A 15,410-nucleotide genomic window follows, 5' to 3' on the forward strand; every position below is an offset into this window, starting at 1 on the left:
GAACTCTATTCTAACCACAATATGGGAAGGAATATTTTTAACATTCAACTAAGCACAAACTCTTCAAGATTCATGTTAACTATGTACATCCTTGTTACCTACAAAGCAAACAGTGGAGAAAATAAAACTCCAATAGAACCCATGATCTTAAAGATATCCTTAAACAGTCACATCTTAACTTAGTTTTAGTATTAAAGGGCCCAATTTTCTAAGTGATAATTTTTCCCCTATTTCAAACAAACCTGCAGCATTTCATATTTTGCCTTTTGCAACATTATCCTCAATTCTGTACTCCCATTTTACTCATTTGAGGGCTTTGGTTGACTCTGCCTTAACAGATGCTGAGGCAGAGTATTTCAAATCTTAACCACATACTGTACATTCAATCTTTTCATAATCATCTTGAATTGATGTATACTTGTCTTCAAGCCTTCCAGCAATAGGAATAGTTTATTTCAATCTACTGTGTCCAGACATTTCAATTTTGAATACTGCCATCAAGTCTGCCCTTGATTCTTATCAGAAACAAAAATAACTCAACTTCTTCAAAGTATCCTTGTAGCTGAAGCTTCTTATCCCTAGAACTATTCCTATGAATGTTTTCTGCAACCATTCTAAAGCCTGCAAATCCTTCCTAAGGTACTGTGACTGTAAGAGGACAAAATGGCCAGCTGAGACTGAACTAGGGTTTTTAATAATAGCTTCAGCACAAATTTCTTGCTTTTAATATTCTCTATACCCCTATTTATAAAGGGCCAAGATCCTGTATTGACATTTTTCTCAACCGATCACACATTCAATATTGTACAAACATCTGTTAATTCTTTCTACTCAACGCATTTATTAAACACATTTATTCATAAGACACTGGCATCACTGGACAGGCTAACATTTACTGCCCATACTAAATTGACCTCGAAAAGGTCATTGCGAACTGCCTTCTAGAAACACTGCCGTCTGCAATGTGTAGGTATACTCAGTTAAGAAGGGAATTTCAGACTCCAGAATTTTGTCATTCTTTCACTGCTGCTGGAACAATGTAGATTAGATTCCCTATAGTATGGAAACAGGCCCTTCGGCCCAACAAGCCCACACAGACCCTCCGAAGAGTAACTCACCCAGACCTATTCCCCCGACTAATGGACCTAACACTATGGGCAATTTAGCATGGCTAATTTACATGGCCTGTACATCTTCGCATTGTGGGAGGAAACTAGAGCACCTAGAGGAAACCCACACAGACACAGGGAGAACATGCAAACTCCACACAGACAGTGGTCCCTGGCTTTATGAGGCAGCTAACTACAGAGCCACCATGTCGCCCGTACAGTTTCAATACAATATGGTGCATTGTTCAGAGGGAAACTTCAAGGTGGTGGTGTTCCCATGCATCTGCTGTCCTATTCCTTCCAGGTAGTATAGTTCCCACATTTGGAAGATGCTATTGAAGGAGCCTGAGGTGCTGCAGTTTTTGCTTCTTTGCATTCTTTCTGTACACAATCTAAATTGTATTAATGGTCAAGAATAACAAAAGCAATGGTCCTAGTATCAAACCTTTGGCACTCTACTATATATCAACTTCCAAACCGTTAAACAACTGTTGACCACTATTGATGCTTGTCACACCAAACTTCATAACCAGGCTGCCACCACCAATTTTATTCTATGGCTTTCAGCTGTGCTATGAACTTTTAGCAAATACATTTTTTATTTGAAAACAACCATGTATGAACAGAAGAGAGCAGGGCAGCACAGTGGCTAGCACTGCTGCCTCACAGCACCAGGGACCTGGACTCAATTCCCACCTGGGTCTGTGTGGAATTTGCGCATTCTCCCAGTGTCTGCACAAGTTTCCTCTGGGTACTCAGTTTCCTCCCACAATCCAAAGATGTGCAGGTCAGGTGAATTAGCCATGCTAAATTGTCCATATAGTATTAAGTGCATTGGTCAGGAGTAAATATAGAGTAGGGGAATGGGTCTGAGTGGGTTACTCTTCAGAGGGTTGGAGTGGATGTTTTGGGCCAAATGGCCTGTTTCCATACTGTAAGGAATCTAACATAAATAGAGAATAGAATCCTTACACTGGGGAAGACCTTCAATTCCCAATAGCAAAAAGCATAAATCAAATTAATCACTGTATGCCCTTAAATGAAAAAAATCCATGCTGCCTTTCCCTAATTAATGTCCAATGACTCTTAACCTTGTCCCAAATTATTCTAAAAGCTTTGATCGATGTCAAAGTCACAGACCTGCAGTTACTGTGCAAAGATTTAACCCCTGAATAGGAAGGGTTTGGACGGATATGGGCCAGGTGCTGGCAGGTGGGACTAGATTGGGTTGGGATAACTGGTCGGCATGGTCAGGTTGGACCGAACGGTCTGTTTCCATGCTGTACATCTCTATGACACTATGTACAATTCTCCAGTCCTCTGATACCAGCCCTGCATCCAAGGAGGGTTGGGGGGATAAAGGTCAGTGTCTCCACAGTTTCTACATTTACATCCTTCCATGTCCTTGGATGCATCCCTTCAGTACCTGAAGTTTTAGCACAGCCTACCTACCAAAAAAACCACATTAGATTTAAAACAAAATTAAAAAAAAAAACAATGTATTAACTATCTAATCTTCCACAATTTGAGTTGGCACCTTCTTAGGGCAATATAGTCATAGGACTCACTACAGGCAAGACAGGCCCCCTGAAAAATTCCCTTTTTCAGTCTTGTTGTTAACGATGAAGAGATTCCTACCGAAACAGATTTTCCTGCTGTTCTGACACTGCTTGACCTGCTGTGCTTTTTTCCAGCTCTACATTTTATCAAACCCAATTCCTTTTTTCTTCTTTCTTACTATCTACATGCCTACATAAAGGCATTTGTAATCCCTTTATACATTAGCTGATCTCTTTTCATTTGTTGCCAGTTTTCATACTCTTTGCATCTTTTTGTTTAAAACTTTCCTCATTCAGTTTGCTCTCATTTAAATTACTTTCTATTTTAACTTCTCTAAACACAGGAAGAGGGGAACAGATAAGATTTGAGGAGTTTCAATACTCACCTTTAAATTTAAAACACTTTACCTAATCTTTTTTAATAAAGCTCAAAAGATAAGAATTGGACCAAATGGCCCATCAAATCTGCTTCACCACTCAATCATGGCTGATATGTTTCTCAACTCTATTCTTCTGCCTTCTCCCAATAACTCTTGATCCCCTTGTTAATCAAGGATCTGTCTGTCTCAAAGATGCTTAATGAAGTGGCCTCCACAGCATTCCGCAAAGAGTTACACAAATTCACCACCTCTGGCTGAAGAAATTCCTCTTCATCTCAGTTTTAAAAGGACTATCCCTTCACTCAGAGGCTGCGCCCTTGGATCCTAGTCTATACTACTACTGAAAACACCTCCACGTCCACTCTGTCCAGGTTTCTCAATATTCTGTAAGTTTCAGTGAAATTCTCCCCTCATCCTTCTAAACTCCACCGAGTCCTCAACCACTCCTAATGTTAGAAGCCCTTCACTCCAAGGATAATTCTTGTGAACCTCTTCTGGACTCCTTCCAAGGCTAGTATATCCTTTCCTTAGATATGTAGTTCTAAACTACTCACTGGGGGGGGGGGGGGTGCCAGGAAAATGACAGGTGGAAGGAGGTGACGGTGAGGGTGATAGGCCGGAGAGGTCAAGATGATGATTGCAGGTCAAGTGCTGAATCCAGGGGTTGGGACTTAAATAAAGGTTGGGTGGTGTGGGGGTGGTGGAAGATGGGGCGGTTTTACCTCCAGGCATCATGTGGCCAGGGTCTGGCGATGAAGGAGGCCAATGACCTGCATGTCATTGGCAGAGTGGGAGGGGGAGCTGAAGTGTTCAGCCATGGGGCGGTTGGGTTAGTTGGTGCGGGTGTCCCAGAGGTGTTCCCTGAAAACGTTCCGCAAGTAGGCAGCCCATCTCCCCAATGTAGAGGAGACCACATCGGGTGGAACAGATACGGTAAATGATGTGTGTGGAGGTGCAAGTGAATTTGCGACAGATATGGAAGGATTCATTGGGGCCCTGGAGGGAGGTGTGGGCGCAAGTTTTGCACTTCTTGTGGTTGCCGAGGAAGGTGCCGGGAGTGGAGGTTGGGTCGGTTGGGGGGCGGGGGGGTGGACCTGACGCAGAGGGAGTGGTCTCTCTGAAACGCTGATAGGGGTGGGGAGGGAAATATATCACTGATGGTGGGGTCTGTTTGGAGGTGGCAGAAATGACAGAGGATGATACGATGCATCCGGAGGTTGGCGGGGTGGAAGGTGAGGACCAGTGGGGTTCTGTCCTGGTGGCGATTGGAGGGGCAGGGTTCAAGGGCAGAGGTGCGCGAAGTGGAGGAGATGCAGTGGAGAGCATCAATCGACCACATTGGAGTGGAAATGTGGTCTTTGAAGGAGGAGGCCATTTGGGTTGTTTGGTAGTGGAATTGGTCCTCATGGGAGCAGATGCAGCAGAGGCAAAGGAATTGGGAATATGAGATGGCGTAACTTCCCCTCCGACGTGGTCGACGATGCTCTCCACTGCATCTCCTCCACTTTGCACACCTCTGTCTTTGAACCCCACCCCTCCAATCGCCACCGGGACAGAACTCCACTGGTCCTCACCTTCCACCCTACCAATCTCCGGATGCATCGTATCATCCTCTCATCATTTCCGCCACCTCCAAACAGACCCCACCATCAGGGATATATTTCCCTCCCCACCCCTATCAGCGTCCCGGAGAGACCACTCCCTCCGCGACTCCCTCATCAGGTCCACACCCCAACCAACCCAACCTCCACTCCTGGAACCTTCCCCTGCAACCGCAAGTAGTGCAAAACCTGCGTCCACACCTTCCCCCCACCTCCCTCCAAGGCCCCAATGGATCCTTCTATATCCGTCACAAATTCACCTGCACTTCCACACACATCATTTACTGTATCTGCTGCACCCGATGTGGTCTCCTCTACATTGGGGAGACAGGCCGCCTACTTGCGGAACGTTTCAGGGAACACCTCTGGGACACCCACACCAACCAACCTAACCGCCCTGTGGCTGAACACTAACTCCCTCTCCCACTCCGCCAAGGACATGTAGGTCCTTGGCCTCCTCCATCGCCTGACCCTGGCCACATGACACTTGGAGGAAGAGCACCTCATCTTCCGCCTAGGGACCCTCCAACCACACAGGATGAATGTAGATTTCTCCAGCTTCCTTATTTCCCCTCCCCCCCACCTTACCTCAGTCCCAATCCCCGGATTCAGCACCACTCTCTTGACTTGCAATCTTCTTCTCGACCTCTCCGCCCCCACCCCCTCTCCAGCCTATCACCCTCACCTCCTTCCACCTATCGTATTCCCAGCGCCCTCCCCCAATTTCCCTCCCCCCTACCTTTTATCTCAGCCTGCTTGGCACACCAGCCTCATTCCTGAAGGGCTTATGCCTGAAATGTCAATCCTCCTGTTCCTCGGATGCTGCCTGGCCTGCATTTTTTCAGCACCACACTTTTCAAATCTAGTCTTCTCTCCTTGCCAATTTGCAATGTTTGTTAATAGTAGTGGATAATCTGTCCAGTTTTAGATATCCTTTTGACATAAAAGCACCATGAAAAGAATATTTTAAAAATGCATTTCTTTAGTAGCAGGTATCTCAAAGTAATTTACATGCAGTGTTGCAAGGTAGGAAATGTGACATAATTCATGCCAAACTCTCACAAATATCAAAGGTAATAATGACCAGATTATTCATGAGATATTAATCAAGATAAACATTAGCAAGAATACTTCATAAATGCTGTGTTCATTGTCAAAATAATGTAATGGGATCTTTTATATCCACACAAACTAGCCAATGGAACCCAAGTGTACGGTCATGTGAAAAACTAAAGTCAGTACTTTCCCACTAATCCAAATCAGCCTGGATCATTTTCTTCAATCCCTGGAGTGGATCTTGAAACCAGAAGAACTTCATGACTCAGCATTGCCAACTGAACCAGAGTCCTCAAAATTCATTACATGACATCAAGAATGACTTTTACTAAAGAGAACATCAGAGATCCAATAGAAGTGTTCAAAATGGAGGTGCATTAAATCAAAACTTTCCATTAATCAAAACATTGATAGCTGAAGGACAACGCAAGTTTTGGATAGCTTAAGAGCAGAATCCACGGTATATTAGGGGCAGCTGATAAATTATTTTTTGAAAATAGCACAAAAAAGGATTAATTGTGATAACAAGATTCAGTATTCAACTCAGTAGACCTAGGTGCAATGATGTGAATGGCCACCTTCGACATTGTAGGGAAACAAGAAATACGATTATTCCATTTGCTTCCAGTGCACAGCTCCAAAAACTTAGATTCTGGAGCAATAAAACCTAGTTTAATCTAGGTTCACGTTTGTATAGTTTTGACCTAAACAGCAGCAAGTCAGAGTTTTAAAAAAAACTAGATGTTAAAAGAAATACTTTTCTTCGAACATGAATGAAATAAGCCTTCAATAGCCATCAGGACCCATTTGAAAGTAAACATGAATCCAAAATGCTCAATTTCTAAATAACAAAAGATGGCCCACACAAGCCTCATCTGCATAGTGTTTTAAACTAAAGTACGAAACCTTCGCAGAACATTGACAAAATAAAATACTCTGCAATTTGATGTTTAGCTTGTTGGCAAACAGCTGTTCAAAACTCTTCAAACTTTAATTAATTCTGATTCTACAATCGTCCTTTCAAGATGAATATTTTCAAACAATCAATATTAAAATGCCTACCAAGAACGGACCATTAGCCTTCATGAAATTCTTGAAAATTCTCACTATGTACAAAGTCCCCAGTTCATTGTTAAAAGGTCATTATTTTTTCCACTATCTGACTACATACATTTAATCAAACTGTTGTGTCCAGTCAATATCCTTACTAATTACACCTTTTCTTTGAAAAGCCTCACTCGTGATCCACAATATTCTCCAACTACCCAATTTGTCATTGCTACAAGAGAAAAATGACTAGTCTTTAACAAAAAAATGCTAACTATCCTTGATTAATCCATGCTTTTTAAAAAGCTATTTTAACTAATTACAATATTCATTAGATTAACTGTTATACTTTCCAGACATATTCCTTTCTTGCTTGAAGAATTATGAATTTGCTTATTCAGAAGGGATTTTAGAATTGTACCCAGAGCTTCCAACTTTCTATGTTTAGAATGCACAGCAACAGTTCTATTTTTCAAAATAAATTCCTTTACATCAGATACTTCAAACATTGGTACCACAACTTCCTCTTTACACCACGGTCTAACAAAAACTAAAACACCAAATCATCTCAACCTGGCTGAAATCCAATCTTCTCCAATTGTTTTACTTTTTACATATGTTTATAAAAGCCCTTACTAATTCTATTTAGTGATGGCATTATTTTATATTCCTTTTAACTGTTTGCATTTCATTTTCTATATTCCTAATTACCTTCACAGCTATAGCTGTCTATAGTCTTATCTACCTTTTAAAATGTCCCCTACATAGAAAATGAATGCAAATACTAGACCAGAAATACATTGGACACAAAAAAAATTCATTGGAGGTAATCATTGTGGCATTCAATAAACTACCTGCTGTCTTGATGGTGAACAGAGAGTTAGAAGTTCCTATTTTACAACCCCAGATTTCAGCCAACAATATCCGAAAGAGATAATCCGGTCATTTAATTTGTTGCCCATTGAACATACCATGTGGAGGTTGGCTGTGCATATCCTACACTGCATTAGCAAATCAACTTCAGTATTTCACTCGCTGTATAATTACTGGAGACATCTTAGGTTCATGAAAGGCACAAAATAAAGGAATATTGTTTCTTCTTGACTCAAGCCAAAGTTCCTTTTGCGGATCATACCAATCCCTGCCAACCTTTTTGACTTTCTGGAGAGCATATGGTTGATCCTTGCTTCTATTCTCCCACATTCAAATCAACTAATATGACCAGTTACTTAGATATGAAAACTGAGGCATCCAATACTCATGAAACCTCATCTCCAAACAAAACCTTCATACAAGAATGATTATTTTGAGAACTGACACAAATCAATAGAATTCAAAGCAAAAAAATCTGAAAATATAAAATATTCACTGCATTTGATATAAAACAGAAGAAAAATCCCTTACAAACAACCTTGTTAGAAATAAGTTTTGAACAAAACAATTGAGAGTAATACTTCAAATAAACAAGAACCACGGATGCCGGAAATCTGAGATACAAGACATAAATTGCCAGGGAAACTCAGCAGGACTGACAGCATCTGTGGTGAGAAAACAGAGTTAATGCTTTGAGTCCAAAATGGGGTTGAAGAATCATTGGATTCAAAACATTAACTGTTTTCTCCCCACAGAAGCTGCCATACCTGCCAAATATCTCCTGAGCTATTTCTGTCAATAAAGAGCAATATCTAGGTAGTCCAATCAAAATAAAGGTCTTCTACTTTGAGTTTCAGAATCAGTTAGATAATGCTCGAATTCAAGGCAGTAACAAAATTATCATTCCACACCATACATATGAGTGACAGTCAACATTGTTATGTTTTAAAGTATCATTTGTCAGAGACTGTTTGATATCTGAAGGTTTCTTCAGTTCACCAATTTCAGTAGGATATGTTAAAAACAGTTATTAGTTTCCATTTCTACCAGAGAAGCCAACACTGCAAGTTTAAATTCTAGATTTTGTTAATGTTTGTGTTGTACATTTTCCTTTTTAAAAAAAAATCTTTTTCAAAAATGTAGTATATATTTGGGAAATTAGGTTTAAAAAAAACAACCGAATTAATATCATTGATTGCATTGTACATTGATTAAATTTAATCAATCTGTTCAGACATGCTGAACAATTCTAGAACAGGTTTGACTTGAACCCAGATCTCCTGACCAGGTGTAGGCACACTACACCACTATACAAGTCCCTTTGCAAAAAACTGTTTCTGCACTACATAAATAAAAACTCTCCCAACCCAAACAGTGGTGATTAAAGGTAAAAGATAATTTTAAATGGATTAAAGTTTTAAAATTAGCAATTAACAAAAATTATTTTTAAATCAAAAGTAACCAAATCAATTAATAATTTAAAGGACAATATAACAGACCAGTGGTGTTACCTTCTGGATCTGGCTTCTGCTCTAGGAAAGTGTAACCTGCAAGCACAGCAGGGAGGAAAAAAAAAGTGGTAGTCAGTTCCAAACCAAGTCAAAAGCTAAAAGCTAAACATTGAGAAAAAAGTGAATCATCAGAAGTATAAGGGAAAATATCTATTTTCACACCCAATTTTATTGCATAATCTTGCCATTCATCCCAAAAGGTTTTTTATGCTCTACATGATCTTCCCCCTTCACTTCACCTCAATTAAATTCAATTCCTTTCTCTTACTTCAACTCCTCCTTGTGGGAGAGAACTTTTATTCTAATCACTGTCTCAGCAAACACCCAATAGGATGTTAGTGACCATCTTTGATTTTCCCCCAATTTCAGAAAACCATCTCTGCATTTACAACAAACCCTTTCACAAACTTCCAAGCATCTTGAGGTTTTCCCTTAGTCTTCATCTTTTTCTCAAAAAAAAAGCAAAGGTCTGTTCAGTATAGCTTCTCAGTTATCATTCTTATCTTGATTCTCCAATTCTATATCTATTTCATCATAAAACACCAGAATTGGTTCCAAGATTCTAAATGTGGGCTAACCAACATTTTTTAAAATACTTTACATAATTATCTTCTCTCAACAGTTCTACCTTCCAGAAAAACAGCAAATCTTAACAGCATTGGTTGGATCTGTGGATTCAGAGCAGATTATGTTCTAAAAAAGATCAAACCATGACAAACAGGTCAGTTGAGCCATTGATTGACGAGTACATTTTTCCTATTTTCTCTCTAAAAGTGGACACTTGTTTGAGTTAGGAGCAGGGAAATTAAGAATATTTGAAACTTAATTGGTTAAGTAAAACATAATTAGGATGAAGGGCAAATGATGTAGCATGTGGAAGTGGCTGGAGACAGCATTACCCACAGTGACCTCATCTGCAATTGTATTTACAGCTCAGAGTACTACAATTGATAACATTTCTGATGCATCTGCACACACAGTTGCCTGAGGCAGTCACAATGCTTAAGCTAGTTCTTCACAATGGCTCATGGTCAAGTTAATATCAGACTGCTGCTGAGGCAGATATGAGCATCTAGGAATTAGAAGTGAAGGAACATTGCTCTTGCTATTGTTCCAACAGGTTTGAGGTTCTAGTGATTTGACAGATCAAAGTCAGAGTTGCAAAGTGAGTGAACAAACTTAACAGGACACCACAGTGCAGAGTACCCCAAGTAGAGGAAGCAAAGAAAAAGGAATTCAGCTGTAAAAGGAGGTAGTGTAGTTGATGGGACATACACTCAGCTGCAAAAAGCAGTGTAAGAAGCTTGCGCAATAATCATTCTGCTGAGGGCTGGAGAGGAACTTGTAGTGGGAGGAAAAGTACAAGTGTTTGCGATACATGTGGGGACCAACATAAAATCAGAAAAAGAGGCTCTGAACAGGGATTAGTAATATCTAGGAAGTCAAAATACAATTTATACTTGTAGAGAAGGCTTTAGAAATAGGGTTGGGAAGAGAATCACAAAAGGAAATGGAAAGTTAAGGTCAAGGCAATACAGTATTCAATATACTAATATCAGAAACAAAGCATACAATACAATAATACACCAGCAGGTAGGGCAAAGTGTGGAAGAATAGTAGAAAAACAATTAGAAGCTCTACCTAAATGCACACAGCATTCATACAACAGATGAACTGACAGCACTAAAAGAAATATTATTGATACTGATTACAGAAACCAGGGCTAGGACCTGAATATTTAACATTTGATATTTCAGAAGGGCAGGAGTTAAGGAAAAGATAGTAGTTAGCTCTTAAGAAAAAAAAGGTTAGATCAGTACAGTAGAATCACACAATCCCTATGGCATGGAAGCAGGCTATTCAGCCCATCAGGTCCGTATCAATCCATTGAATAGCATCCCACCTAAACCCATGCCCCTAATCCACATAGCATGTCCAATCCACATCACCCGCACATCTATGGACAATGGAAGGAAACCAGAGTACCCAGAAGAAACTCATGCAGACGCAGAGAATATGCAAGCTCTACACAGACAGTTGTCCAAGGGTGGATGCAAATCCTGGTCCCTGGCACTGCAAGGCAGCAGTGCTAACCACTGAGCCTCCATGCTACGTGAGATAACTTTGGTTCAGAGTAGCAAAGTGTACAGTTTAGTTGGAAATAAGAGACAGCAAAGGAAACTTAGTTGTGAGATTAGCATATGGGTCTACTGGCAGTAGCTACATCAAGGCAAAGTATACATAATGAAATAATACGGTACAATTATAGCAGGCACATAGTTTAAGATTAGTGGCAGATCAAGCAAGCTTTAGGACAAGCAGATAGCAATAAGGAAAAGAAAGAAGAGCATTTTTAAAAATTCACTCATAGGACATGGGCATCTCTGGCTAGGCCAGCATTTATTGCCCTTCCCTAGGTGCCCTCGAGAACTTGGTGAACTTACTTTTTTAACCAACAGGACAGATAAGAAAATACAAGGGTGGTCAATCCATGATCATATTGAATGGCAGAGCCAGGATAAGCGTCCAAAAGGAAGACTCTTGCTCTTAATTTCTGTAAAGTGTTCTATAAAGAATTGACTTAGCAATTAAGAAGTCACAGCTTACCAGCAATTAGAAAAGGTGAAATAAACTGTCCCAAACATGTTCTGAAATCACTTTCCAGGCTTAAGATGCTTTTGCTACAGAGTAAAACAGTTTCTTCATTTCCAGAGATCCTATTGTCTGAAACAAATCATTCATCCCCTACCCAAGTGCTCCAAGTCAATCATAGTCACTGGCAGTCCTTTGTCAATGACTAATCACCAACTTTATACATCCTTTGGTCGAGCAGCTGTATAAACAGAATTACAGTGAATGCCAGACAATATTCTCCATAAGCTGCGCATGTTTACAGCTGCTCAGAAGGTCTGTGCAAGGTGATCAATGTGCCAATACCATTTGCAGCATTGACTTCCTGTCCTAGGAGTTGTTGCCACACAGACCTTATGTCTGCATAGAAGAAATAATAGTGGAATGCTGGTGTTAGGTTACATGCTTTGAAGTGCAGAAATCCTTCAATACTACTTGCTTTTAAGAAAATAATTACCTTTCCATTTTATTCCATAATCAAAAATATAGAAAAATAAAAGTTTTTCAGCATTTAAAGAACGATGTAATTCCACTGGAAGCAGTTCAGAGAAGGTTCATTTAGCTGATTTCTAATTTGAGGGGTTGTCAGATCAGACCTAGGTTCAATGGCATTTAGAAGAATGAGGTGATCTTAATGAAATGTAAATTTTGAGGGAACATGACTGGGTGGATGATGAGAGACTGTTTTCCTTTGTTGGAAAGTCTAAAACTAAACAGGCACATTTGGAAAATAACAGGTCTCCCATTTAAGAGGGAGGCGAGGAGGAATCTTTTCTCAGAGTTGTGAGACATTGGAATTTTCCTCCAAAGAAAGCAGAAAAAAAACAAAACGTAATTGAATATATGCAAGGCTGAGTTGCAGAATGTTTTCACAAGGACGTCATCAAGGGTTTTGTCAACAGGCATGGAAGTAGAGTTAAGTCTGCAATCAGATCAGCCATGATTTCTGAATGATAGTATAAGGTGAAGGTTCAAGAGACTGAATGGCCTACTCATGCTCCCATTTCTTTATGATATAATGAAAGCCTTGCACTTTATTTTGTAAATAGTTTTATTGACTTGCTTTTGTACTTTTAATGGTTTGTTTCAGAAATAGTGAAAGTTGTAATCAAAAATGCTTTCCTTCATTGGTCAGAGTATGAGTACAGGAGTTGGGAGGTCATGTTGTGGCTGTACAGGACATTGGTTAGGCCATTGTTGGAATATTGCATGCAATTCTGGTCTCCTTCCTATCGGAAAGATGTTGTGAAACTTGAAAGGGTTCAGAAAAGATTTACAAGGATATTGCCAGGGTTGGAGGATCTGAGCTACAGGGAGAGGCTGAACAAGCTGGGGCTGTTTTCCCTGGAGCGCCGAAGGCAGAGGGGTGACCTTATAGAGGTTTACAAAATTATGAGGGGTATGGATAGGATAAATAGACAAAGTCTTTTCCCTGGGGTCGGGGAGTCCAGAACTAGAGGACATAGGTTTAGGGTGAGAGGGGAAAGATGTAAAATAGACCTATGGGGCAACTTTTTCACGCAAAGGGTGGTACATGTATGGAATCAGCTGCCAGAGGATGTGGTGGAGGCTGGTACAATTGCAACGTTTAAGAGGCATTTGGATGGGTATATGAATAGGAAGGGTTTGGAGGGATATGGGCCAGGTGCTGGCAGGTGGGACTAGATTGGGTTGGGATATCTGGTCCGCATGAACGAGTAGGACCAAAGGGTGTGTTTCCATGCTGTACATCTCTATGACTCTAAGTAAAGATAGTATTTATTGAATTGGCCTGCTTTGTGTCATCCATCATGGAAACAGAACCAATGTCTGAAAAATGTTGGGAAGCACAGTATCTAGTGAGAGGGAGGAACTGAAAGAAATTAGTGGGGAAATAAATGGGATTAAAGGCCAATAAATCTCAAGGTCAGAATCTACATCCCAGAGTACTCAAGAAGATGGTCCTAGAAATAATAGATGCACTGACAGCCATCTTTCAAGATTCTATAGACTCTGGATCAGTCCCTATAGATCAGAGGGTCGCTAATGTAACCCCACTATTTAATAAGGAGGTAGAGAAACTGGGAACTGTAGGCCTATTAGCCTGACATTTGCATTTTTCCTGTTGCCAGAGGCCATTTAAAAATATTTAGATTAGATTAGATTAGATTACTTACAGTGTGGAAACAGGCCCTCCGGCCCAACAAGTCCGCACCGCCCCGCCGAAGCGTAACCCACCCATACCCCTACATCTACATCTACCCCTTACCTAACACTACGGGCAATTTAGCATGGCCAATTCACCTGACTTGCACATCTTTGGAGTGTGGGAGGAAACCGGAGCACCCGGAGAAAACCCACGCAGACACGGGGAGAACGTGCAAACTCCACACAGTCAGTTGCCTGAGGCGGGAATTGAACCCGGGTCTCCGGCGCTGCGAGGCAGCAGTGCTAACCACTGTGCCACCGTGCCGCCCACTAATTTAATTAGCATAGTACTTGAAAAGCAGTGACAAAATTGGACAGAATCAACATGGACTTACAAATCTACCAGAATTTTGCAATATTGGAATTAGTAGAGTTGATAAGGGAGAAGCAGTTGATATGGTTTACCTGGACTTGCAGAAGACTTTTGATAAAGGTCCCATTTAAGAAATTAGCAAGTAAAAATAAAGCATATGGGATTGGGGAGAGACAGCATACCAACAGATACAGAATACAGCCTAGTATTTCCACATCCTTGGGGTGCGAGGGACAGTTAAGATAGTTGGCCACATGGCAGTGAGGCTGGGTGGTGCATGCAGACCACAGGTGTTCCCTGAACCACTCTGCAAGTTGGTGTTCTGTCTCAGATGTCGAGGAGACCACATAGAGAGCAGTGGATGCAGTAGATGGAGGTAGGTGGATGTGCAGGAAAATCTCTGCTGGATTTGAAATTATCCTTTCAAATCTTGGATGGAGGTCCGGGGGGGGCGGGGGGGGGGGGGGGGGGGGGGGGGGGGGGAGGTGGGAGAGAAAAAAAAAGGTGTGGAGACAGGTTTTGCACCTCATGCCATGGCAAGGGAAGGTGACTGGAGTAGAGGGCGAGTTGGCAAGGGGGCACGAACCTGACAGAGTTGCAGAGGGAATGGTCTCTGCAGGACACACAGATGCAGTGGGGAGGGAAATATATTTTTGGTGGTGGATCTGACTGTAGGTGGTGAAAATGGCAGAGGATGATATGCTGTACCTGGAGATTCGTGGGGTGGAACGTTGGGGGTGGGGGGGGGCATATCCTTGTTGCAGTTGAATGGGTGGGGTTCAAGAGCAGAGGTGTAGGACGTGGAGATGAGATGGAGGGCACTGTTGAATGTGGGAAGGGAAATTGCTGTCCTTGAAATAGGAGAACATCTGGGATGTCCTGGTGTAGAATTTCACCTCCTGGAAGCAGATATGGCAGAGGCAGATGAATATGAATTGGAAGTAAGGGATCATATTTTTATGGAGGGGGTGGGGAAAACACAATCAAAGCTACTGTGGGAGCCGGTGAGTTTCAAATGGATGCCCACGTTGAGTCGGTCACCGGAAACGTCACAGATAGTCCATGTGAACTTGAGGTCAGGGTGGAAGATGTTCAAGTTGATGAACCATTCAATGTGCTCATGGGGTCACAAGTTGGGGCTGA

General features: G+C 41.3%; 1 protein-coding gene across 7 annotated transcripts in view; it reads right to left on the minus strand.

Annotated features, from left to right (window-relative positions):
- LOC140483037 (reticulon-1-A-like) overlaps window positions 1–15,410 on the minus strand; it is a 110,433-nt gene that overhangs the window by 89,434 nt on the left and 5,589 nt on the right. For 4 of the 7 annotated variants that reach the window (XM_072580932.1, XM_072580930.1, XM_072580929.1 and 1 more), the window contains exon 2: window positions 9,137–9,172. The exons of the other annotated variants lie outside the window; for them this stretch is intronic. In XM_072580932.1, the coding sequence (XP_072437033.1) occupies window positions 9,137–9,172 (36 nt within the window). The remainder of the gene's footprint in view (window positions 1–9,136; window positions 9,173–15,410) is intronic. 7 annotated transcript variants of the gene reach the window in all.

Source organism: Chiloscyllium punctatum, chromosome 11 (assembly GCF_047496795.1).
Source record: "Chiloscyllium punctatum isolate Juve2018m chromosome 11, sChiPun1.3, whole genome shotgun sequence".
Lineage (NCBI taxonomy): Eukaryota > Metazoa > Chordata > Chondrichthyes > Orectolobiformes > Hemiscylliidae > Chiloscyllium > Chiloscyllium punctatum.